Source organism: Pipra filicauda, unplaced genomic scaffold (assembly GCF_003945595.2).
Source record: "Pipra filicauda isolate LSUMZ 115617 unplaced genomic scaffold, ASM394559v2 scaffold78_size3787270_pilon, whole genome shotgun sequence".
NCBI classification, from domain to species: Eukaryota; Metazoa; Chordata; class Aves; order Passeriformes; family Pipridae; genus Pipra; species Pipra filicauda.
Window position 1 is genome coordinate 1,478,436 of NW_024104964.1, and position 24,095 is coordinate 1,502,530.

General features: G+C 53.8%; 1 protein-coding gene across 2 annotated transcripts in view; it reads left to right on the forward strand.

Moving 5' to 3' along the window:
- KCNAB1 (potassium voltage-gated channel subfamily A member regulatory beta subunit 1) overlaps window positions 1–24,095 on the forward strand; it is a 58,629-nt gene that overhangs the window by 13,460 nt on the left and 21,074 nt on the right. The window contains exons 1-2 of one of the 2 annotated variants that reach the window (XM_027731176.2): window positions 1,016–2,115; window positions 22,657–22,700. In XM_027731176.2, the coding sequence (XP_027586977.1) occupies window positions 1,895–2,115; window positions 22,657–22,700 (265 nt within the window). In that variant the 5' untranslated portion in view covers window positions 1,016–1,894. Of the gene's footprint in view, window positions 1–1,015; window positions 2,116–22,656; window positions 22,701–24,095 lie in introns of those variants that run through there. The other variant, XM_027731169.2, reaches the window with a different exon arrangement.

Here is a 24,095-nt window from a genome sequence, read left to right on the forward strand (position 1 = left end):
TCCAAGGAGACCACTCACAACTGGGCGTTTGTGGGCCTGCTGCGTGATTAACTGCTAATCATCTTCTGGAAAATATGATAAAGTAACTTTCTTTGTCCTGATTTAATGCTTTCCTTCCTCAAAGGAATGCGCTGGGTACCTGTTAATGAGCCATCAGATAAAGGAGCTGCAGAGATCGTCAGGAGCTGTTCACCCTGTCACGGGGTGGTGGGTGGCCTTGGCTGGCTGCCAGCTGCCCATCAGCCTCTCTCACACCCCCTCCTCAGAGGGAGTGGGGCGGGAAGAGGAGGGGAGGGAACCACGGCCTACCCCTGCTGTAGGACAGAGAATCAAAGGTTTGTCACCCTGAGCTCAAAGCAGGTCGTTGTCGCCCCAGGAGCACCCCCAGCTTCTCTCTGCCACGGCCACTGCTCCACCTTTGGGTGCCTGGGGCAGGTGGGGGGCTCCAGCCTCGGAGCTGCTCACAGCCCAAGGGGACGGGGCTCTGGGGGCTGGCAGTGAGGGGAGGTGGGCACGAGGAGCTCCAGAGGTGCCCCCTCACCCACCCCCTCAGCAGTCTGGGACAGATTTAGGGGGGAGGGTCCTGTGGACCATTTCCCATGGCCTGTGCACGGTGGGGAAGGGACCACGGGTGACCCTGCCCTACCCACCTGCCCACTCGGGGCTGCCACCCACACTTACCCCACGGGCACCCTGTCCTGTGGGGCTGCACCCACTGCCTGTCCCCCCCGCTCCCCTCCTGCCTCCAGGGCTGCTCTGCGGGTGGCAGTGGCAGTCCCCAGCCCTGGTCACCCTCCCAGCGCTCCGGGGAGCAGTTCTGCAGCCCGGGGGTCCCCGGCTGCCCCCGGTGCCCAAAGCCAGCGCCCCAGGAGAGGTGCCACAGCGGGCGCTGCTGGCACACCGGGCTCCGACCGCAGCCCGGCCGCAGCGAGGGGTGGGGATGGTTTGCTGAAGGATGGGGATGGTTTGCTGAGAGATAGGGATCATTTCCTGATGGATGGGAATGGTTTTGCTTCAAAGCCTTTGCGCTGCGGCTTATTCCACTGGCGGTGCTGGGGGAGCAGGGATTAACCCTGGCCCTGCTTCGAGCCGGGGGCTGCAGGCGGCGGCTCCGGGTACCAGGAGCGCGGGATTAACGTGTTAACTCCCTCACGCGCTGGAGCAGAGCGATCTTTCTCCCCCTCCCCCTTATTTTTTTCCTTTCCCCCATAATTAACCCGTTCTACGCCCCTGCTATAGAAGTGCTCTCCTTGCTCAGCGATGCCGGCAGCGATTTTTCCGGGCGGATCTGCCTGAATCGCCTGCCTTCCCTCTGACACAAAGGAGGCCCATCGCTCCCATCCTTCCATCCTTCCCGCAGGCTGCCGGCGGGGCGATCCCGGGGCCGCTGCCCGCGCGGGCTCCATGGGCGGGAGGCAGCGGGGAAGGACGCCGATGGATGCTGCCGGTCCCTAGGGACGGCCGGCCGTGCCTGCTCAGCACTTGGCGGTCCGGCGGCCGGAGCCAGCGCTTGCGGAATGCCCGCAGTGATTTAAAACCGGCGGCCAGGAGCCTGCAGCGAGACACAGCGGCTGCGGAGCGCTCGGCATGAGGGAGCAGCGCTCCGGGAGCACCTGACTGCATGGATGCTTCTGGCTGAGCGGCGGCCAGCATCGCCAGGGAGAGCCCGGAGCCAGCCCAGCCCTGCCCGTGCGGCCGCTCTGCCAACTTCGGGGGTTCTCTGCCGCCGGCGCCGAGCGGACGCAGCCCGGCTCTCCCGGACAGAGTCCCGCCGCCCCGGCGCTTCGCGGAGCCCAAGGCCGGGGGTCCCTCGGCGGCGCTCGGACCCCCCCGCGCCGGCGGGGCATCCTCAGCCCGCGACCCGGCCCGGGACTGACGGGGCACCGCGGGCGCGATGCAAGTGTCCATCGCCTGCACGGACCACAACTTGAAGAGTCGAAATGGTGAAGACAGACTCATCAGCAAGCAGAACACCACGACCCCGAACGTAGTGAATGCAGCCCGGGCAAAATTTCGGACGGTGGCAATTATCGCTCGCAGTTTGGGGACATTTACCCCGCAGCACCACATTTCATTAAAAGAATCCACCGCTAAGCAAACGGGCATGAAATATAGGTATGGGCACGGTCTCGGTCTTTGTTCCCTTGCAGTGTAATAGCTCTTTACTTTGCCTGCCTGGGTGCACCTGGGTTTGCAGAGGAGATTTCTCCTCAGGTTATTAATAGATTTTTAAACTTGGGCATAACTGAATAGCTTTTGGGTATTAATGCTTTTGCAGGCATACGTATTTGTGATTTTATACAAGAAAAAAAACCCACTTGCCTGGGTAGATTCCATACAATGTTGTGAATTAGTGACAGTGGTGGTAAGATGGTTTCTATTAAGTGCTCAGTATAACTACTATCAGTGCTAATGAGCAGAAAAATCAATTAGCAAAGCTTGTTTGGTGCTGGACAGGGAAAGTTGGTTTGCAGTATGTCCTGTGGAGCAGAGGCATCTGCCTTGGGTACCATTCCATCGTGGGGGTGGCTCACTGACTTCTCACCTGGTTCACTTGGGGAAGATGAGATCAAAGCCAATTTTAGGCGAATGCAGAAAACAAAATCTCGCGCACTTTTACGGAATGCCTCCTGCATCTCACAGGGTTTTTGTTCCTCCTAACCTAGGCAGGAAAAATAAGGAATGGCTGAGTTCAGTCTGAAGTGCTCAGTGTGGGCAGCCTTGGTCTGGAAATAAGGATTTGTGTGCCTTTGGTGCTGGCTTTTGCCTGTTCAGGGTGTCCCTTTTGGCCACTAATGGGTGACATTCTGACTGGGAGAGGGGGACAGCCTGGGATGCTCTGCACCCCGTGCCTGAGGTGGAGCTGCTGCTGACAGAGGCAGCTGGCACGAGGGGGGCTCCACGGGCAGGGTGAGGGGCACAGGGCTCCGGGCAGCTCCAGCCGTGCTGGTTCCCAGCCCTTTGGATAACATCCAGGGCTCCTGTGCCACCAAACCTGTTCCAGGGGAGCAGCATGGAGCGTGGGTACAGCTTTGTGTTAATGCTAGTTTTAGGGTCCTGGGACAGAGGCAAAGCCACACTGCCTTCAGCACCCACACAGGGATCCAGGCGTGGTGCAGCCAGCACTGGGCTTGGCTTGGAAAGCATTTTCCTGCAGAAATTGTCAATATTAACTCTCCAGGAATGGCACAGATTGGAGGGAGGGCGAATGGGATGCTCAGATGTAATTTTCTGTGAGTTGCTAGAATGGTTGATAAATGGCAGGGCGGCTTTGCCCGAGTGGAAGCCCAGCCTGTCCAGCTGCTTGCTCTGTCCTTCGGCCATGACCAACTTTCAGCAGGAGCGTTGCACGCTGCCGGCACCGTGTTGGCAGCAGAAGTCTGTAGTGAGCCTGGGGCGAGGGCAGAAATGATGATTAATAAATATCTCCCGGAGCCGGGTCCCAGCTGGGGGTGGCATGGCAGGGGCAGTGTCCAGGGGGATCCTGGGTGCTGTGCTCTGGCCTGTAGGGAGGGCAGTATTTGGGGGATGGCAGTGAGTCTTGCCTGAAAACAGGCAACTCCCAAAGTCCATGTAACTTGCCCTTCAATCAGCCTCCCAGGGGAGCAGTGGATCCAGGAGCTCCTGGGACCCCTCGCACCTGCAGCCCTGTCCCTGCCTCAGTTCCCCCATTAGCTCATCTGTGGGACGTGTGTCTTTGATGGTGTCATTCAGAGGCATGATCTGTTACCAAGTCATGCCTTCAGCTCCCTGGGAGCACAACCCCGTGTGCTAATTGCCAGCAGTTTTCCTGCTGATTTCCCCTGGGCTCCCGGTGCTATCAGTGCACCACCATGCCGGGCAATCATAATTCCTTGCACCAGCCTCCAAAGCTGGGCCTTTGTGAGTCCTTTCTGCCTAATTCCTAGATAAGGTTTGGATGGTGAGGGTGGATTGTCCCACGGGAGTTAGCACAGCCCTGGCACTCTCCTGGCTCCGGCTGCCCCAGACCTGGGAATTGCACCAGAAATAGCAGCTCGTTGGTGACAAGGCTGAGGTTTTATCTTTATGACTAATCCCTGTTTCTGCACCCAAATCTCTGCATATCCAGAGCCAATTTCTCCCCCACGAGAAGCAGCACAGGGGAATTTGGAGGAAGAGCTGAGTAACCCTCAGGCTCAGCCGCGATGCTGCTGAGTCCCGACAACCTTTGGTTGGGGAAGACACCTTCACTGGGGGATGGAGCTGGGGTTTCATGTTCATCTTGGGGCTGCTTCCTCAGACCCAGGAAAACCCAGCGCTGGGAGAAGCCAAAGGCTTTTCCCAACGGCTGCGACAATAATCCTGCAAAGTCCTCATCTCCCTCACATCTGAAGTTGAAGTCCTTCCCAGTTCATTTTCTGCTTGAATGATGTCCTTGATGCTGAGCTCTGCAGCGTGAGCTGCTCCAAATGCCACGGCAGCCCCGCTGCCCCTCGATCCACGCTAAAAATACGTCCAGCTGCCCCCTCCGGCCCCGGGCGGTGCTGCCGCCCCCGTGGCAGGGCTGCCCCGCAGCTCCCGCCCCGCTCCCGGGATGCTCCCGGGCCCGGGTGCCTCCCCCGGCTGCCAGGCGCTCCCGGTGCCAGTGGGATTATGTAAACGGGAGAGACAGCGACTGTGCCTGTGACAGGGGTGGGGGCGGGAGAGGAGCCAGCTCGGGGGCTTTTCACCGAGTGACATCCTTCTGGCCCAGCTCCAGCTCAGGGACCCAACCGGAATACGAAAGGCAAAACTTTGCGGGAATAAATCCGTTGGCAGGGGAACATCTGCAAACACGAGGACTCAGGTGCGTCCCCGCGGCGCTCACCTGAGCAAACCGCGGCTTTGCCCCGGCGAAAGGAGCTTTACGTTTTGCATCTTCCCTGCCGGGTTGTGGCGTCAGGCGGGCAGGAGCTCCCAGACGTCCCCTCTGCTGTCCCCGCCGGGCACAGCCTCAGCTGCCTCCTCCTGCCCAGGGCGAGCGGGGAGGGGGCCGCTCTCCTTTATCCTTTTTAATGCTCCAGTTCAGCCCCGCTGGGGAGCCTGCCCAGATGCTCGGGGAGAATATTTGGGATCACTTCAAGCCTTTCCTTGAAAATGATGTAGTTGCAGCGCTTGGCTCGGAAAATTGCAATCTGCTGCACCACTGCTGGAAACAAAGGCTGTGGCTTGGCTTCCCTGCCGTGCACAGCAGGGAGGAGGGACGGCAGGCTGGGCCTCCACCTGCTTTGGACCATGGAGAGGTTACAGCCTGGGTCCTTCTCACTCCTAACTTGCCATATTTTCTTTGAAATTATTCTCAGTAAAGTGCATCCAGCCCCGATCCTGGTGCTGGGGACAATTTGGGATGTGCTGTGGCTGCCAGAGGGAACCTCTCAGCCCGGGACTGGCACCAGCCTTCCTGTCCTCATACTTAGATTAGATGTTGTGAAGAAGTTTTTTACAATGAGGGTGGGGAGTCCCTGACACTGCTGCCCAGAGAAGCTGTGGCTGCCCCATCCCTGGGAGCGTCCAAGCCAGGTTGGACAGGGCTTGGAGCCACCTGGGCTGGTGGAAGATGTCCCTGCTCGCGGCAGGGGGTGGAACTGGGTGGGCTTTAAGGTCCTTTCCAACCCAAACCACTCTAGAATTCCATGACTCTATGATTCCAGCCCCTTTGATCACGCCTGCAGCATGGCAAAGCCTTGCCCAGAGCACCCCAGGAGCCTGTCCCGTGCCCAGGACGTACCGGGAGCTCGGCCGTGCCGGGCTCTGTCCCTGCAGTGCCAATTTGGGGCTGTCAGCAGTTCAGAAATAGCCCTCTGGTGAGCCCTGCCCGCGCATGGGCACGAGGGACCCAATTTACTGAGCACAACTATCTATTTGTGTTCATACATAATTGATGGAGCAGCTTTGACCATTAACTCCAGTGAGCCTAAACAAAAAATTTTATCTGCAAAGGCAGATTGGTGCAGTGAACAGTCAGTGGAGCTTGGACAGGGCATGGAGAGGCCAGGAACTGTCCCCGAGGGGAAACCCATCCCTCCCATCCCATGGGGCCAGGATCTTCCCTCGTTTAAGGAGCGGTACTAATGTTGGTAATATAAGATCTGAAAAACTAGTGAACAAGGGGGAAAGGGAGGGTAGAAAACAGTTATTTCCCTTCCCAGCATTGTTTTCAAATCTGGGGGGAGCTGAGCATTTGAGGATGGCGAAGGTACAAGGAGGAATCTGTGGAACTAAAGCCATTGACATTGGAATTACGTAAAGGTGATCTGGGAAGACAAACCTTGAGAAGCAAAGTTTGCTTTCTTCCTCATCCCCTGGGAAAGTGGGCAGGTTTAGGAGGAAATCCTTCCCTGTGAGGGTGGTGAGGCCCTGGCACAGGTTGTCCCAGAGAGGCTGCCCCATCCCTGGAAGGTTCCAAGGGCAGGAGCAGCGTCCATCTCAGATGGTGGGTGCTGCACTTGGAGAGAGCCCAGCCCAGGGTATCCCGAGCCCAGCCCAGGGCATCCTGCTCAATCCTTTCCTCACTGGGGATTTTTCTGGCTCTCTGCCTGGGTGCAGCTGCTTGACAGGACCTTGCACATCCCTGGTGGCACTGAGGCGGTGCCGTGGCCACGTTCCCAAGGGGGTCGTTTCATCCTGCTGGCTAAAATCCCATCAGCTGTTTGAGGCGTTTCTCTCTTTGTGCTGAGATTGTGGGTTATTGTCAAAGCACATTAATAGGGAGCTGTTCATGCATCACAGCACAGTGGTGGGCGTGCTGCTCCCAGGGATCTGCTGGGATGGCTCTCCCCTCCCTTCTGGAAAGGCAGCCATGGACTCGACCTGCCAGGGTCAGAGTAGTGTTCTGTTGGCTCTGTGCACCCCTTACAGAGGTTAAAATGCACTGTAAAAATACCACAGCACAAAGAATGCCTCATCCCGATATTCTACCTAAATGCAAACATAATTAAGGTGTGTAACAATCACAGAACTCTCAACCCTCTGGTAAACTCAAACTTTCCAGCGTTGGGGGCACACAGGACCCAGCCCAGAAGGGATCCACGCTCTGGAGCACATTCCTTCCCAGGAGCAGTGGGTGGGAAGGAGAGACAACCTGCACCTGGGAAACATGGCTTTAAAAGGACAGAGGGCAGGGTTAGATGGGATACTGGGAAGGAATTCTTGGCTGTCAGTGGTGATGCCCCGGCACAGGTTGCCCAGAGAAGCTGTGGCTGCCCCATCCCTGGAGTGTCCAAGGCCAGGTTGGACTGGGCTTGGAGCAACCTGGGACAGTGGAAGGTGTCCCTGCCCATGGCAGGGGTGGAGTGAGATGGTCCTTCCTTAAGGTCCCTTCCCTGTGATGATTCTATGATTCCATGGAACATCCCTTAGCTATTGCCCCTCCCTGGAGAGGTCCCTGGTGTGGCTGCCAAGTGGTCACAGAGGAGGAGGAATGGCTGCCTGGGGGGGACAGAGCCCTGCAAGGACCCAGAGCCGTGTCAGAGCCGTGTGACCATCATCAGACTCTTCACCCCCCCTTCGCCCGCGGTTTGTTCCACTCCTTTGAACATCCCCGGGTCACCCAGGGGCTGGGAGCGAAAACGGCCGTGCTTTTATTAAAATGCAAATTCCCTCCGTGGAACTGGGGTGTTACTGATGCTGGCAGGGCCCTGCAGAGCAGGGTGGTGTCCCTGACCCTGTGCCACGGATGTGGGCTTGGAGGAGGGAAAGCCACCTCCCAACCTGCTGGGAAATGCACACAGGTCACTTTGGGCTGCAAAATCCCTCTGGGAATAGAAGATAAATCTCTTGTACTTTCCAAGGGCTATAAGTGGAAGATATTTCCTAGCAGCACTCCAGCAGTTGTATCTTCTTTTTCCTCGCTTTTCTTTTTCCGAGCACTAACCACAACAACTACCTCACATATTTAGGAATCTGTGGTTTATTTAAGCCTTGCTGCAATTATGAGCAGTTTTAAACTCTCACATGCAAATGGCACAATTATTTTGATATCAGAGTTCCATATTATTTCAGTAGCTCTCCCACATCAGGTTGACTTTTATGGCTCATTGTCTGATCTTCATTTTCTTGCTGCAAATTAAGATTAATCCAGTGAACAGAATGGATTTACGCTGAATTCACAATGCTTTTCCCCCCAGGAACTGTAGCTGATAATGGCTACAAAGGAGGCAGGAATAACTCAAAGGGGGAGGAAAAGGAGCCACTTGAGTGAGCAGAATCTACTGATTTGTGCTGTTCCAGACTCCCAGTGGCTCCCCAGGAGTTTGTAGCTGGGAGGTGAGGCCGGGGCTTGGTGGGGTCTGAGTTTGTCTCGTCCTGTCACATTGAGGCAAAAGTTGTGTTTGACATTGCAGTGCTAAACCAGCTTTAGGTTTGAGTACACATTTATTTACCACCTAAACTCTAGAAATAGGGCAGTGGAAGGGGCCTGGCAGGGGTACACTCCTCCCTGGCAGGGGTACACTCCTCCCTGGCTGTCGCCTCTTCGGCACACGGCAGTGCTGGGTTAGCAGTTGGACTCAGTCATCTTCCAGGTCTTCCCAGGTGAAACAATTCCGTGATTCTATGATAAATGAGGACTTTGCAGGTGTGTGGGCCAGTGTAAGCACTGAAGATGGATCTCCTCTCCTAGGTGTCAGATAAAGCAAAGTTGCCTTTGCTCTGCAGTACCTGCCCAGCTGCTCCCAGCTGCTCCCAGCTCTCCCCCGGGGCTTTGCCAGAGCAGTGATGCCCAGAGCTGTGCTGTCTGCAGGCAAAGGGATTTCCACTGCCCAGCCTCTGTGCCACACTGGGACAGCACTGTCCTGCAGTGCTGGTGGCACTGGGAGCACTGGGCACAGCGGGAACCCAGGGCTTGCTCTGCCGTCGATTCCCGCCCCCTGTTTTATTCCCGAGGGAGAGCGATGAGCTCAGGAGAGCAAGATCGGATTCAAGGACAAATGGTGTTCCAGGAGCATGATTCTCATGGTGGTTTGGTTAAGTGGCAGCAAAACGCTGATATTTTAAGGAAGTTTTTAAATAATGCAGTGGTGCTGGGGGGGTGTGTGGCAGAGCTGCTCACTGCCCACCCGTGGGTGAGGTGAGGGGCATGGGGAAGGGCTGCAAGGGCACAGAGCAGCCTGGGTGCCTGGCCCTGTCACCCCGGGGTGGATGTCCCTGTCACCTCTGGGGGAATATCCCCACCACCCCTGGGTAGGTGTCCCTGTCAGCCACGAGTGGCTGTCCCAGCACTGCTGCTCCTGTGCCCCCCAGACCTGTGCCACTCCCTGGGCAGTGGCACTGAGTGGCTGTCCCCTGGGAGGGGGGCATCTCCCTGGCTCGCAGCGATGGCTGGAGCAGGTCCCTGACCCACCAGCTGCTAAAACTCACCCTGCTCCACTCTTCTCCTCCCAAGCCCTTCCCTGCAGCGTGGTATTTTCCATCTGAAGGCTGCCTGACAACTTTAATCTAATGCTTAAATGGATGGAAGGAAAGTCGTGGTGCAGGAACGCTGCTAATTTAATTACTTGTGAAGTGCACAGTTTAAGACATTTAAAATGTATTATTTTAGCCTGGCTGCTTTGGCGAAATCCAATTGGAATTTTGAGCACACTTATTTTTATTTTAGACTAACATTATAAAACGCCTTCTGTGGAACATGTTTATTAAGAATTTAATTGTCTTTGAGGATAAGAAAAGGCTCGGTGTGTGACTTGAGCCCAGAGGGTAAAGCCAGGGTGACGTGTCCTTGCTATGAGTCTGTGGACATCTCCCCTGTGCCCAGGGCTCAGTGGGTGCCAAACACCGTGGCAGGGAGGGACAGCTCCATGGGGATGTCTCCACAGCTCCTACTCCAGCAAAACTTCCCTGTGTTTTTGTATTTGGAAAATATCCAACAAGCCAAGGTCTGGTGGCTCATGGTGGTGGGTTGATTGTGATGTAAAGTCAGTAGATGTTTAGGGTCGATCTCCCTAAGCACAGAGGGATTTGGGTGCTGTGTCCTGCCCCTTGTCCCAGCCCTGTTCTGGGCCTGAGGCTCTTGGAGGCCCCCAGTGAGGTCCTGGTGCCTTGTCCCTGGCGGCTCCCAAAGAGGGACCTGGGTGAGGGTTTGAGCTGCAGTCTTCCTTACAAATGCATGAGTGGTGTGACAGTCTATGCAGGGCCCGTGGCAGCTTAAATCCAGCTGGATGCAACACTTCTGGAGGATCCTGGATCCAATAAATGGGATGGTGTCCATGCATGGAAAGGGCACGAGGGAGGAGAGCAGGGCCGGGGCCGGTTGGATTTACTGCTCCTGAAAGTCATCCAAAAAAACGTGCCCTTTATGTAAACAAGCTGCTTTGGAGATATTTTGGGGATGAAGTCATAAAAATTTTATGGCATACCTATATTTTCCTGTTGGCATTGAATTTGCCGTAAAAACCAACACAGAAAAACAGCTTCAGCTGTGCTGGCTGGGAAACTGCTGCAGCTGCTTTCAGAGAGTCAGAAAATCATCCCACAGTGGTTTGGGTTGGGAGGGACCTTAAACATCACCCAGTCCCACTGCCACAGGGAGGGACACCTCCCACTAGCCCAGGTTGCTCCAAGCCCTGTCCAACCTGGCCTTGGACACTTTCAAGGATGGGGCAGCCACGGCTGCTCTGGACACCCTGTGCCAGGGCCTCCCCACCCTCACAGCCAAGAATTCCATCCCAATATCCCATCTAACCCTGCCCTCTGGCAGTGGGAAGCCATTCCCCTTGTCCTGTCCTGTCACTCCAGGCAGTTCAGCAGTATGGAAAATCTGTCAAAAATGTCTTTCCTCTCTCAAAAGGCAAAAGTCCCACACAATAATTAAAACACAAATTCCACTATTTTTCCCGGTGGTTTCCCTACCTCAACCTGCTTATTATTATAATATTTCCTGCAAATAGTTTTTACCTAAATATTGGTGCAGGAATAAATTGCCCCTCCAAAGTGAAGGACTCCCCTTCCTGAGCTGGCCCTGCTGAGGATGCTCCTGGCTGCTGATGGGGTGGAACTGCTCAGGGCTGCACTGATCACCCAATGTTAGTCCAGGGCTGCTCAGATTCCTTCCCCTTCCTTAGTCTTGGGATTGTGTCAGAATTAGCTTCTCCTGCCTGTGGAGAAAATACCTGTTTTCCAGTTCCAGATATTCAGCCACTTCACCTTAGTGACTAATACTTTCCAGGGTGGGCCAAGGGATTGGGAAGGAAAAGCCATTGACAGGCTTTTACATTTTTTATTTTGCCTCTTTCAGTGGGAAGTGGCACCAAAATGAGAGAAAATGGCATTTATTATTTACAGCCCCGTGGGGTGTGTGGGCTGTGACAGCACAGGCAGCACCCTGCACAGGGGTGTGACTGGGATGCTGATTTCCCACGGTGTGCAGTGGGATGGATGTGGTCAGTGGAACAGGGTCAGGGTGTGTCCCTGGGGCTGTGCCCATCCCTCCATCCCCGTGTCCTCCCCAGCCATGGGGCTGGGTACCATCGCTGGGGACTGTGGATTACCCCCCCCAGGAGGGATGGAGAGTCCCACGTCCTCTTACTTCTGGCAACAACTCGATTCAATCAGGTTTTTTTACAGGGATAACACAATTTCCTCAGACATTTGAAATCCTGCACTTTGCAAGCCTTGCTGCAGAATGACAAATAATTTTTTGTTTCCTCCCTTTCATCCCGGGGTCCAACGATGCTGAAACACGGCGGGGGCAGCAGAGCCGTGGGCTGTGCTCTGCTCTGGGATGTGCTGCTGGAATGGGGCCCTCCAGGAGGAGTTGTTCCCCTGGGAACGCCGATGCCAGAGGTGCCCCCGCTCTGGCATCCCCACCCTGTGCCCCGCCCCAGCTGTTCCAGCTGTGGGAAGACGGGGTGGGAGGATGGGTGGGGGTGGGCAGGAGCCTGGCCCATGGCACGGGCAGGCCCAGCACCCTGGCAAAGCCCTGTGCTTGGCCACAGCCCATCTCCTCTGCCTTATCTACATTTTAATGCGTCATCTGCAACTTTTCTGAGGATGCAGCCAAGAAAAACGCTGGGGAATTTCAGCTGAGCCGACCACCTACACAGCCGGTGGCCCTACGAGTACGGGAGGGGAGCTGGGAAGTGAGAAGGGAGCCAAGGAACGGGGGCTGGACGCCCTTCAGGCACCTGCTTGTCCCCTTGTGCCATCCGTGCCCATCCTGGCTGCCCCTGCTGTGCCCGAGCCAACTCCCACTGCCCAGGACTCACCTCCTGCCTTCCCTACTGCCTTTTCCCAGCCCATCAACACTGTCCTGTTTTGCCTCTGCAGTTTTTCCACTGGTAGCAGGATTTTTTCCTGTTTTGTGTCATTGACCTAATCCTTAACATCACTGCTCCGTGCTGCAGAAGCTGGATGGGAAGGAAGATGCTCAGAGGAGCACCTGGGATTGTGTCATGGACTGGAATTGTCCAAGGCCAGGTTGGATGGGGCTCTGAGCAAGCTGGGATAGTGGAAGGTGTCCCTGCCCAAGGAAGGGGGCTTGAACTAGACAGTCTCTAAAGTCCCTTTTGACCCAAACCATTCTGTGGTTACAGGATTCTGTGGCCCACCTACTTCCACCCTCAGACAGCTCAGGAAAGCAGTGTTCTCCGGGAGCACCTTCACTGTACTCCTGCAGAGACACACGATCCAAACCCAGCGCTGCTTTATTTCAGCAGCACGCAGAAGATCACAAAGCAGTTTGCAAAGCAGCCAACACGAGCACAGGCACACAGTGCAGGTGTCAGATTGAATGTTAAAGCAAAGTTAAGGATGCACGTGCTCAGCAAGGGAATAAATCTGTGTTTTCAGCTTGCTCGAGTATCTGCTGGGACACCCACGCTGGTCCTGCTTCTGCAGCTTCGTGTGTTCATCTCTGCTTCCCATCGCTGGAAAACAGAGTTCAAATTTCCTGAGATGTGATGCTTTGCCCAAATATCAGAACTTCAGCAGGGCCACGAGCATTTGAACAACGCTCCCAGGCACACGGTGGGATTCTGTGGGTTGTCCTGTGCAGGGCCAGGGCTTGGACTTGAGGAGTCTTGTGTGTCCCTTCCAGCTCAGGTTATTCTGTGGTTCTCTGTCTTTGCTGCAGCCTTATGGCATGAAGCTGTCCTGACTCCTGTCCTCACAAGCAGCCTTTGCTGGGATGTGGTGCCTTGGTATGAGCATCTGAAGGTCCCACGGCCATGGGTTGTTGGACATGGGGACACCCCGGTACTGTGGGGACACCCTGGTACTGTGGGGACACCCCGGTACTGTGGGGACACCCTGCCCCTGTGGGCACAGCCAGGCACTGAGGGTCCCTCTCAGCTGGGGTTGTCTCTGTTGGATATTACGGAGCAATTAGGGTGGTCTTTCAGCTCGTATGAGGGTGAAACAATTTCCATTTAGAAACAGGGAATATTTCTGAGGGACAAGCAGGAAGCTGGTGTGTGTTAGAGCAGGGAAAGCTGCTCGGTAGGGCTTTGGTTAAAGCCACCATTTTTGTTTTCCAAATTGAAGGTTTTAACCCCAATCCTGCACTAAACCATTTCCCCCCAGCAGTGACCAATCTCTGGCACTACCCAAGATGAGTGATGTGCCGTATCCAGCGCTTTCCTGGGATGTGCAGTGTCCCAGGGCACTCAGACCTCCCTCACTTCACCATCTCTGCCTGTGGAAATGGGTTTGAACCACAGGAACCAGCCAAGAGCTGCGACTCTGCGTCGCTGCCGCTGCCGCTAATCCGGGCGGTAATTTAGTGGGAACTGCTGTGAGTGCTGTGGAGTGTTTTGTTCCCAGAATGAGAGACAGAAAGCATTATTTGTCTCTATTCCCACCCACACCACTCAGAGACAACCTCCTGCCACCAGAGCCTGGCGGAGGGACAGCTCCTGATTGCCTGAGATCTGCAGGGCTTTGGGAGCTGTGGAAGCCAAACGAAATCCAGCCTGAAGAGCAGGAAACCACCCAAGTTAATTAAAGGAGAGAATTAACACCTCCATGGTGCCTCACCCTCGGCTCCCAGCAAGACTGAGCCCGATGAATCGTGACAAATGGCTTGTACATGAGATGTTAGGAAGAGCTGAGCATCTTCCAGTACGTCTCAGGGGGGTTATAAAAAAGAGGGAAAGCAACTTTTTACACGGGCAGGTAGTGATGGGACGCAGGGGAACAGTTTTAAACTAAAAGAGGAGAGATTTAGATTAGATGTTAGAAAGAAATTCTTTACTCGGAGGGTGGTGAGGCCCTGGCACAGGTTGCCCACAGAAGCTGGAACTTGCCCCATCCCTGGAAGTGTCCAAGGCCAGGTTGGACGGGGCTTGGAGCAACCTGGGCTAGTGGAAGGTGTCCCTGCCCATGGCAGGGGTGGCACTGGATGGGCTTTAAGGTCCCTTCCAACCCAAACCATTCTGGGATTCCAAGATCTTCCCCTGCAGGTGCCAGGGATGGGGTTGAGACCAAGGCCAGTGTCACTGTCCCCACTCCACAGGTGACAGGGAAGGACACTGGATGCACTGCAGTGGGAGAGGGCAATGGGAAGGGTCTCTGCTCTCATGATGATTTTGGTGTCACTTGAAACAGGCTCTTTTTTTTTTCCCAGGGAATAAATTACATATTTTATTCATTTTCTGCACAGAGAGGAGCAGTTCTGGAGCCCTGATGGGGATGTTTCTAAGCAACGTTGTTTTCCCACCACCAGCGTCAGGAACAGTGACTTTTTTACTTTTTTTTCCACATTTTTGTAGCGATAAAACAACTCTGCAATTTATGTCCCGGAAAACCATGGCATGATTTCCCCAGTTTTGCTTAATCGGATGGGCGGGGGGGCTGCATCCCCACCCTGGGGTCCCCATCTGTGAGGGGGCTGTGCCATGTGAGGGGTGCCCCAGCCTCTCCTTTCTGCAGCAGAGCCGGGGGATGCCCACAGAAACACTTGTGTGTGATGCCTGCCCAGGGGCTGGCTTTGTGCCCTTCCCCTCTGCTCCATTCCAAGCCCCCCTCTCCCCTCCTGCCTCTTTCCCCCCATTTACACTCCCAGCATGTTTTCCCCAGGCTGGAATACTCAGAAATGCTGGGATTTGCCTCCCCCTCTTGCCTTTCTCACCCCGATGCCACTGGCGTGGCCGTGGGCACCAGGAGCTGGTGGTACCCCACACAGGGGGTGAGAAATGACCCCCCAGACCCAAGACCCCCACCCACATCCCTCCCTGGCAGCCCCAGGGCTTGTGAATGGGGTCCTGGGGGTCACCTGCCACCGGGGCTGCTGAGGTGGCACCGACCCACGCAGGGTCTGTCCCCTTGGCTTTGCATTTCTGGTGGAGGTTGGTTTCTGCGGGCACAGCCACGGGCACAGGGCAGTGAAACCGGGGTTGGAACGAGCCAAAAGCAGCTCAATCTGATTTCTGTAGAGCTCTTCCCAGCCTGATGATTCTTCTGTGGGTGTGGAGTCGAAAATGTTTTAGTCATTGTATGTGTTATTGCAGAGATTTTATTTAAAACTTATGTTTTTCCCCCAGAAAAAAACCTCTCACTCCTTCTCTCTCTCATTTCTGATAGATAAATGGATGGGTGGATAGATGAATAGATGGATAGGTTGGTGGAGGGAAAGATGGAGAGATGGAATGATTGATAAATGGATGGATATACAGATGGATGGATAGATAGGCAGATAGATGGACAGACAGACAGATAGGATGGTTATCCTGATCCCTTTGTACAGCTGGGAATACTGGAAGGGAAGGTTTGGGCTGATTTGGGGGGGAGTGTGTTAGCACAACTGAGCAAACCCAAACTCTTCCTGCTCTGAGCAATGAAGAGCAGCAGGGAAACTAATCCCCACCTGGATAAATGGGATGTATTTTCTTGTAATTGCTTTGTCTCTGAACAACAGGAGGAACCACTTGTAGGTTAATGAGGTGATTAAGCAGCACAGGTGTCTCAGGCCATAAATCTCTGCTGGGAGGGTGGGGGGTGTTGGTTGTGTCCCTGTGTGTGGGGCTTGTGCTGCTCTTCCAGCTCTGTGTGCTCCAAAGGTACCCAGTTGGTGCCGTGGATGATGAGCTGTGGAGGGGCTGGAAGGTTGATGGTGGAGGTAAGAAGAAGTGAATTACCTTCTTTTCTCCACTGCTTGTTGGAGGGGAAGGGGTTTGCTCTGTGCCAGGGCTGGGTGCTGGGGTAGGTGCTCTGTCCTGCTGGGGACCGTGGGGAGCTGGCTCTGTGTGACTTTGGGAGGGTGGATGTGGCTCTGGAGGGATGGGGACAGCTAGGGGTCACTGTGGGGTGCTCAGCCTGGGCGGGGGGCCAATCCTGGGGCTGCTCCTGGGTCCCTGCAGCCCCTTGTTACAGCTCCCACTGCCATTGCCCGGCTCTTACTGCTTCCCCTGCTCCAGAGTTAATTAAAATTGAGTAATTACACTTCCTGTCTGCCCTGTGCCTGGAGGTGTCACAAGGGCTGCAGGGCTGTGCTGTACCTGTTACCTCAGCAGTGGGTGTTCGTACAAATGTCACCATGGTGGGTTTCCCCCCCTCCCTGTGTCCTCCCAGAGCTGAGCCTTGTCCTCCCTATGGCCCCACTACTCTCTAGCTTTCCTCTCATTTCTCATGGCTCCCCAGGGTCCCTGTGCCTGTTCCCTTGGGAGCTCTCTGCCCCAGGCTCATCTTACATATATATCTGTGTGTATATATATATATGAATTATATATTCCTTTTGCTCTTGTTCAGCCCTGACTGCACAGTCAGCGCTTCCCTTCTGAGGGAATAATTCAACTCCAAGTTCCCATAAAAGCCGTGAAGGAGACATTGGGTGAGTGCAGAGGCAAAATGAGGATGGGGAATTTTCCACGTCTCCCGCAGCCCTCGCTGCTACCCCGTGTTCCAGGAGGGTTAGGCTGGGCAGTGCTGGTTTAAGGCAGGATTGTGTGCTGCTCACCTACGTGCAGCATCCACTTCTCGGGAGCAAAGGAGAGTGAAATCCAATCCCAGGGGATTTTATTCCTTGTTACGTGGCCACGTAGGAAGATTAGATTGTGTGCAATGTCAATTTTAGTTACAAAGACAGGAGCCCGAGGTTTAAAATGGAGGTGAATATTTGGCAGTGGAAAGTGAGAAGAATTTGACTGTGCAGCAACCCTAAATCCATTTAACTCCTTCCCAGGAAGGGTATTTGAGGGGAATAAATCATCCCACTTCTCATCCACTTGGAAAGGTTTTCCTCAGTGTGGTGAGATGAGCCCTGAACAATCAAAGGATTGTAATTGGCTGCCCCCAATGTACCTGGTGAGTTAATTGGGGCAGCAGCATCGCAGGGAAGGGCTGTTTCAGCAGCAAGAAAGGGTTCAGTGTTATTTATACTGGCTTGAGCAGAGGGGATCTGGGAGAGGCTGGAAACAGCTCTTCCAGTGGACAGGCTTTCCTGGGGGAGCAGTGGAGTGGAATTGAGGGAATAAAAAGCTTTGGTTAAACAGCGCAGGAACTTCCTATTAGGAAGCTCCAGTGCAGTATGTGTGGAAGGAGGAGCTGCTGAGTGGGGCCGTGTCTGTGTCCGGCCAGGAAGGGCCATCCCTGTGCCAGAGCAGTGTCACTGCCTTGGTCCTTGTCTCTTTAATTAACACTGCAGACATAATCACATAATCTGATCTTCCTACGTGCCCACATCACAAGGAAAACTCCCCTGGGAGTGGATTTCACCCTCTTTTTGCTTCTGAGAGTCCTGACAAGCTGTACTTTTCCCCTATCTTTTCACCAGCAGGCTTTATCCCAGTGCCTCTAACTGCTCTCATCACCCCTCTGTACTCCTGCAGGATGTCAGTCCTCCCTTCTCTCTTTGTGTCATTTTGACTTCCTGATGCTGAACCAAAGGGTTTTTGAAGCCAAAAATTGTCACCTTGACCTTTCCTGTGCGTGTTGGACCGTGGTTCCTCAGACACAAACAGGCTCTTCTTACCCGTCACTCCTGAGCAGACACACCTCTGAAGTGTTCCCCTTGCCCATAATCTGCTCACAGCAAAGTGATTAACAAGCAAAATGCTGCTTTCCCCCCCCAGCTTTGGGAAGCTGGAGGTTTTTGCAGCCCTGAGCGTGTCCACAGGGCTGGGTCCTGGCTGTGCCTCGTTGTCCTGCATCGACCTACGCTGGCCCTGAAACACCAGTTTCATTTGTCTGCTTGTTTCTGGCAAAATAATTAACTCGGGCTTATTAAGCATCGTAGCAGGTCCAGAACCAAAGTGTCTTCCCTGAGTACAACTTCTTCCATGTTTAAAGGACTGAGTGCTGTGGTGGAGTTTGGGCTGTGGTTTTCCTCTCCAGTTCTACACAAGCAGCCGAGGTGGAATGTGAGGAGCCGGGTCTGGTCCCCAGGCAGGGCTGAGCTGCTGATAAGGGGTGGTGAATCTGCTGGAAGTGAGGGAAGTGGGAATTGGTCACAGAGGTGAAGTGAATTGGAGCCCTTTGTGCCCTTGAGCTCTGGGGATGTGATACTGCTGCCCAGGTAGGGGTTTTTCTCTTTGCTGCAAGCTGGGAAGGGGCAGGAGCAGTTGAGCAAAGAGTTTCCAGGTCTCTGTGCAGCTGGAATAACCCCTCCACCCACAGAGCTGATACCCTCTCACTGCCTGCCAGGCAAAAATCTGAGCTCATCCCAGGGAAAATCCCTACAACAATGGGGACAGTGACTCCGAACCTGAGAGTGATGGAGGAGGATGAGGAAGGAGCAGGCATGGATGTGGCAAGAGAAAACAAGGATGTGGTTTTCCTGGGCAGAGCTGCTGTGGGACAGAGGGGTTGGTGACCAGCCCTGTGGCCGTGCCACCCACGAGGGTCCTGCTGGGCAGGAAGGTGCCATTCATTCATTCCCGGGGGCTCCCGGCTCCAGTGGGTGCTGGGCTGACGCCTCTTCCCAGCCTTTTCCCTGCCAGGCTGCTGGCACGTGCTGCCTGGCTGTTTGCGTGGGGCTGCCTGGCATTTAGCTGCGGCTCCTGGAGGCTGCCGGCACGTGGATGCTGCCACGGCCGCCGGGATCTGGGAGAGACGGCGGCAGGGACCCGCGGCTCCCGGGAAACGCTGTGCCCTCCGCTTGGAAAAGCCTAGTCAAGGGAAATGTCACCCCTCCCCGAGCGCTGTTTTGGTGCCTGGGTGTATTTTTAACAACAGCCCTGACTCCAAGCTGTGTTTGCCGTGATTCAGAGGCTCGGCCCCGCTCGCCAACCCGGCGCAATCTGGCGGAGCCGCTGGTGCTGCGGGGACGGGGCTGTTGGCTCCGGCTCCTGCCGTGCGGGGAAAATGTCACCGTGGGCTTGTGCCAGGAAAGCAGGGCTGTGTCAGACCCACCTGCAGGGCTGGGCTCTCGGGGGGGGGCTTTGTGTCCCCATGTCTTTCGCTGTCCCCTGCTCCGTCCTGGCCTCCAGGATGGGACCATACGGATGCTGTGCTCCCCTGCCCTGAGGCTGCTCCCTGGAGAAGGAAACTGGGAAGATTTAAAGTTAAGCTTAAAACACATCTTTCTTAAAGCTACAAACAGCAGGAAGAGTGTGGTGTCCCTTTTCCTCACAAAAAAACCCCATGCCCTGTGGCTTCTATGCAATGAGGTGGCTACAAGTGCCCTGTGCTGGAGGTTTGGGTGCCCCGGGTGCTCCTGGGGAGGTTTGTACACTCCTCTGTGGGCACTGAGGGGGGTGCCCCGTGCCCTGCCACAACATCCCGTCCTTCCTGTTCCTTTCCCCATTCCACCCCTTTGGGGGGCTCCTCCAGAGGCCAGGCATGGCTCTGCCATAGCTGTGGGGAGCACACTGGTGTGGTGCTGTTTGATTTTGGACTCTGGTTTAAAAGAACTCAGGGGTGAGGTGCTGAACACCTTCAGGTCTCACTTGTGGTGCAAGTTTGGGAGAAAAGGCTGTGGGCAGGGGGGATGTCGGGTACCACCGCTGGTGGATGCTCCAGGCTGTCTGGGGTGGAGCTACTCTCCCTTCAGCTCCAGGGACTGAGCTGGTTAATTGTCTCAGCCCTGGGAAGCAGTGCAAGAGAAGCACAAAAAGTATTTACTGGCCTGTTACTTGGAGACTGACCACTGATTTTACTTGGCAATGTTACAGCTTTCAGATGTGTGTGTCTCTGTATCTGTGTGATATATACAGATATATACACATACACCTGGAAGCTGCAAAATAGGTGTAAATGTATAGATATATTTACTTGGTGGGTTTTTGTATTTTTGTGGGTCTTTGTTGGTTTTTCTTCTTCTGTTCAGGGAGGTAGAGGAGAACCAGGTCTTGAATTGACGCTCTACCAGCTCCTGTGGCAGAGCAGGAATTTGTCTGGGAATCAGCCCAGTGCCTGGGAGCTTTTCAAGAGCATGGGGCTGTGCTGGGAGCTCAGGCATCCCCAGTGGGACCAGTTCTCAACTGGTTTGGTGGCTCCCTGTGTTGGTGAGGCCTCTCCACTTTCCCCCTCATCAGAGAGTCTCTGAGTGCCAGAGATGGGAGCAGACCTGGTGATGCTCTCCAGGCTGGGCTGTGGGCTCAGGAATGCTCCTGCCCTGCACCCTCTGAGCTCTCTTTGCCAGAGGGATCTTGCACTAAGAAACTTGGCATTTTCAGCATTGGCTCTCAACAGAAACCTTCCAAATATCCAGGTCATGTGTGTGCTAAGCAAATGGCAAAGCTTTGGAAATCCAAACACAATATTTCTCTCCAGATTTGTTGGTTTACCAGACTGTCCAAAGAATTGGTTATTGCTCCCTGGAACAAAACTGAGTGTGTTGTACCCCTCAAATCCCAGGAGCGGGGAGGGACAAGCCCTGATGTGGCTTTGTGGCCCAGGGGACCTGTGGGGAAGGACAGGACAGGACAGGACAGGACAGGACTGGACAGTCACTGGTGTCTGGGCTGAGACCCTGGGACAGACCCCACTGCTGGAGGAGTGGGGACCCCTATAAATGCATGGAGACACCATAGGGATTCACACACCGTGTGTATATAAATGCACATATATATATGTATAAAGGGGTGTATATAGAGGATATGTGTTGGCATGTGGATAACAGGTATATGTGTGTTTATGTATCAAGTGGTTTCTGTGTATATAAAAAGGGGTGTGTGTATATATATAAAAAAGGGGTACATATACACAATGTATACATGCATATATATATTTGAGGATGTGCGTGTGTGTGTATATATATATAAAAACCTACATATAAAGGATATGTACATGCATATAGATAAAGGGTATATGTGTGCGTATATATATATAGGGGTACATATAAACAATATATATGCAAATGCATCTATAAAGGGTATATGTGTGTGTATATACATATATATTTATATTTATGTAGAGAGAGGGGCACATGGCTGAGCTGTGCCCTCACAGCCACGAGCCTCTGCAAAGCCAGACTTTGAAAGGCAAAGAACAGGTCGGGGAGAAATAGGATTTAAAAAACCCTCTTTCCTAAAATAATCCTGAACTGTTTGGGAATGAACAGCAGCCCTTGGCTCCACAGGGTGTTATGCAGCGGGTGGGCTGTGTCCAGCAGAAATCCCAACACTAGGAATCCGGAATTCCTGCAGCACTGCAGCTCTGCCTGGAGCACCCAGGCAGCTGCTGGGGTTTGGATTTGAACATTCTGAGGGCTACACTCTGTGCTGGGGAGGATGGGCAGTGTTTGTGCTGTTCTGGGTTTGGGCTGCAGGGTCCAGCTGTGCTTGCACTCAAAAACAAAAAAAAATCAAAGAAAAGAAAAAAGATAAGGAAAAAAAAAGGAAAGAAAATATAGAAGGGGGGGGAAAGAAGAAAAAATAGAACAGAAATAGAATCAGGTCAGTGCCTGCCCCAGCCGTGCTGTGAGCCTGGGGGCTTGTGGGGCTGGAGATGCAACTGCAGCTTCTCAAATAGCTACTCCAGGTCAAGTTCCTGTGTCTCCCACAATTTTAAATTCCCGTCATCAGAGTTAAATTTTGGGTGCAGCAGTGGCATAAGGGGTCCTGGAGTGGTGGGAGAGTGGGCACCTCAGTGCCGAGGGTGCTGGCTGGTGTTGGGCTGGCCCTCCTGCCCCCCTGGGGATGCCTTTGGCTGTGCTCCAGGGGGAAACTGTGCCATGGGAATGAAAACCTGAAATGGCCACAGAATCCAGCGTGTAAAAAGAGAAAGAGCTGAAAGCACAGGGCACAACCTGTGCTAATGTCGGGTGTTTTGTCCTGACCCTGCCCATGGGTGAGCAGGCCTCTTTCTTCTGTTTTATTTTATTTTATTTGGCTTTAAATAATTCAGCAGGAGCAGCAAAAAGCACTGGGAATGTTTGTGGCGCTCTGCAGGGAAAGGTAGATGGATGGTCCCTAAATTATACTGTGACCTGGCAGAACACTTGCCCAGCCCTGGCTGCACTGCGGAGGTTGGAGCAGGAGGGTGGAATTAAAGGGGATTTTGTAATTAAAGGGGATTTTGTGCTGTGGTGACAGGACAGGGGTTTGATGTGTGGCACACTGCACTGTCTCAGGGCTGATTATCTTGTCTCCAGCCTGGCTCAGGGAGGAGGAGAGAAGGGTGATAATTTTATCTCCTGGCTGTGGAGGAGCAGCTGGTGTTGGGGATCCTGGTGCTGCCTCCACTGGAGTGGGAAACTATGGGACATTGGGTTTGTGGAGAATCCACCAGCTTGGGCAGGATATTGGGAAGGAATAGTATTTTCTAATTATTTTCTTTTCACCTTAGGAACCTTGGGAAATCCGGGCTGAGAGTGTCGTGCCTTGGACTGGGTGAGTACCTTTGGCTTCCACAATATTCTCCCCCTTCAGTGCTCAAGCTGCATGAGGGGTTGTGTCATCAAATCCTTCTGATGTGCCCTAAAGCCTGCGAGGAACAGCCCACAGAGGTCCCATCTGACATGTCTGAGTGTGCCCAGGAGCTCTGAGTGTCCCAGCTCTGGCCTCGGGGGCACCAATCTGCCTGGGCTGGGGGCACATTCCTATTTCGTTTTATCCAGCCTTTGTACCTTGCTATTCCTGTTCCATACTGACTTGAAAAAGTAAAGAACACCTCATCAATATTTTATCCTATCGATATTTGATCCAGAGGGGCCTGTCTGAGCACACCCACGTGCTGGCCCTGCAGGGCCCCCAGGGATGCTGAGCTCCCACAGCCCCTCGTCCATGGCTGCTCCTGTGCCCTGGGCTGCATCCCTCCTGATGGCTTTACTCAGGCGAGTAATCCCTCTGATGGCAGCTGAACCACACATGGCACAGTGCTTGAAAGTGCAGGGATATAGATGTTTTTATAAAAACCAAATGCTGTGGAAAGGAGGAGGCTGTTTTCTCACTGTGAGCACCTTCCCACAGTGCAAGGCTGGACATCAGGAGCTTAAACACCCTGGGGATGTGCACAGCCCCCCCCCAGGGATGGATGGATGCTCTGCCAGAGCCCCTCCAGCCCTGTTTTAATAGGGGTCCTTGTTCCTGGGGAGTCAGAGAGGCTGGCACAGGTAGCTGGAGGCACCAGCATGGTTTAGGTTGCTTAAAGAATCACTGGAAAAGGTATCGGCAAAACCAGGTTTAATATGAATTTGTAAAAGCATGACAGAGTTTGATGGCACAGTTCTATCACTATGTATTTTCTGTTACTATACAGAGCACACAAGGGAAAATCGGATTAAAATCAGTCTCCAATGATTTATGTGGATAGTGGGACAGAGGAGGGTGAGGATGCAAAGGGGCAGGGAGACCCTCCTGTTGAGTCACAGGGTTCAGAGAAGCCCTCTGGGCCAAACTTGGCCTTAGACTGGATCAGTGGTTTAGGTCTAAAGGACTTAGCAATGCTTAATCAACACAACAGTGGCAGTGCTTAATCAGTTGGCTAATTTAACATTTATAAAATGACTCAATAGGATTTGCTATAAGCACAACAGTAACTTAATTATGAGCCTAAGCTAATTACGAATCTAAGATGGCAACATTCGTCTACACTCACTCAGAGTATTTAAATCAATTTACATACACACAGACACAAGAAGTCTGTTCTGAGGTATAAACCTGTGAAACATTCTCCTTGAGTTCGGGGAAACACTCCTGTCCTGTCTGTAGGCTCGTGACCAAGCATCCTGTAGGATGCTTGGCTTTAGTCATCAGTACATTTCCATCCTGGATGCAATTTGGGTC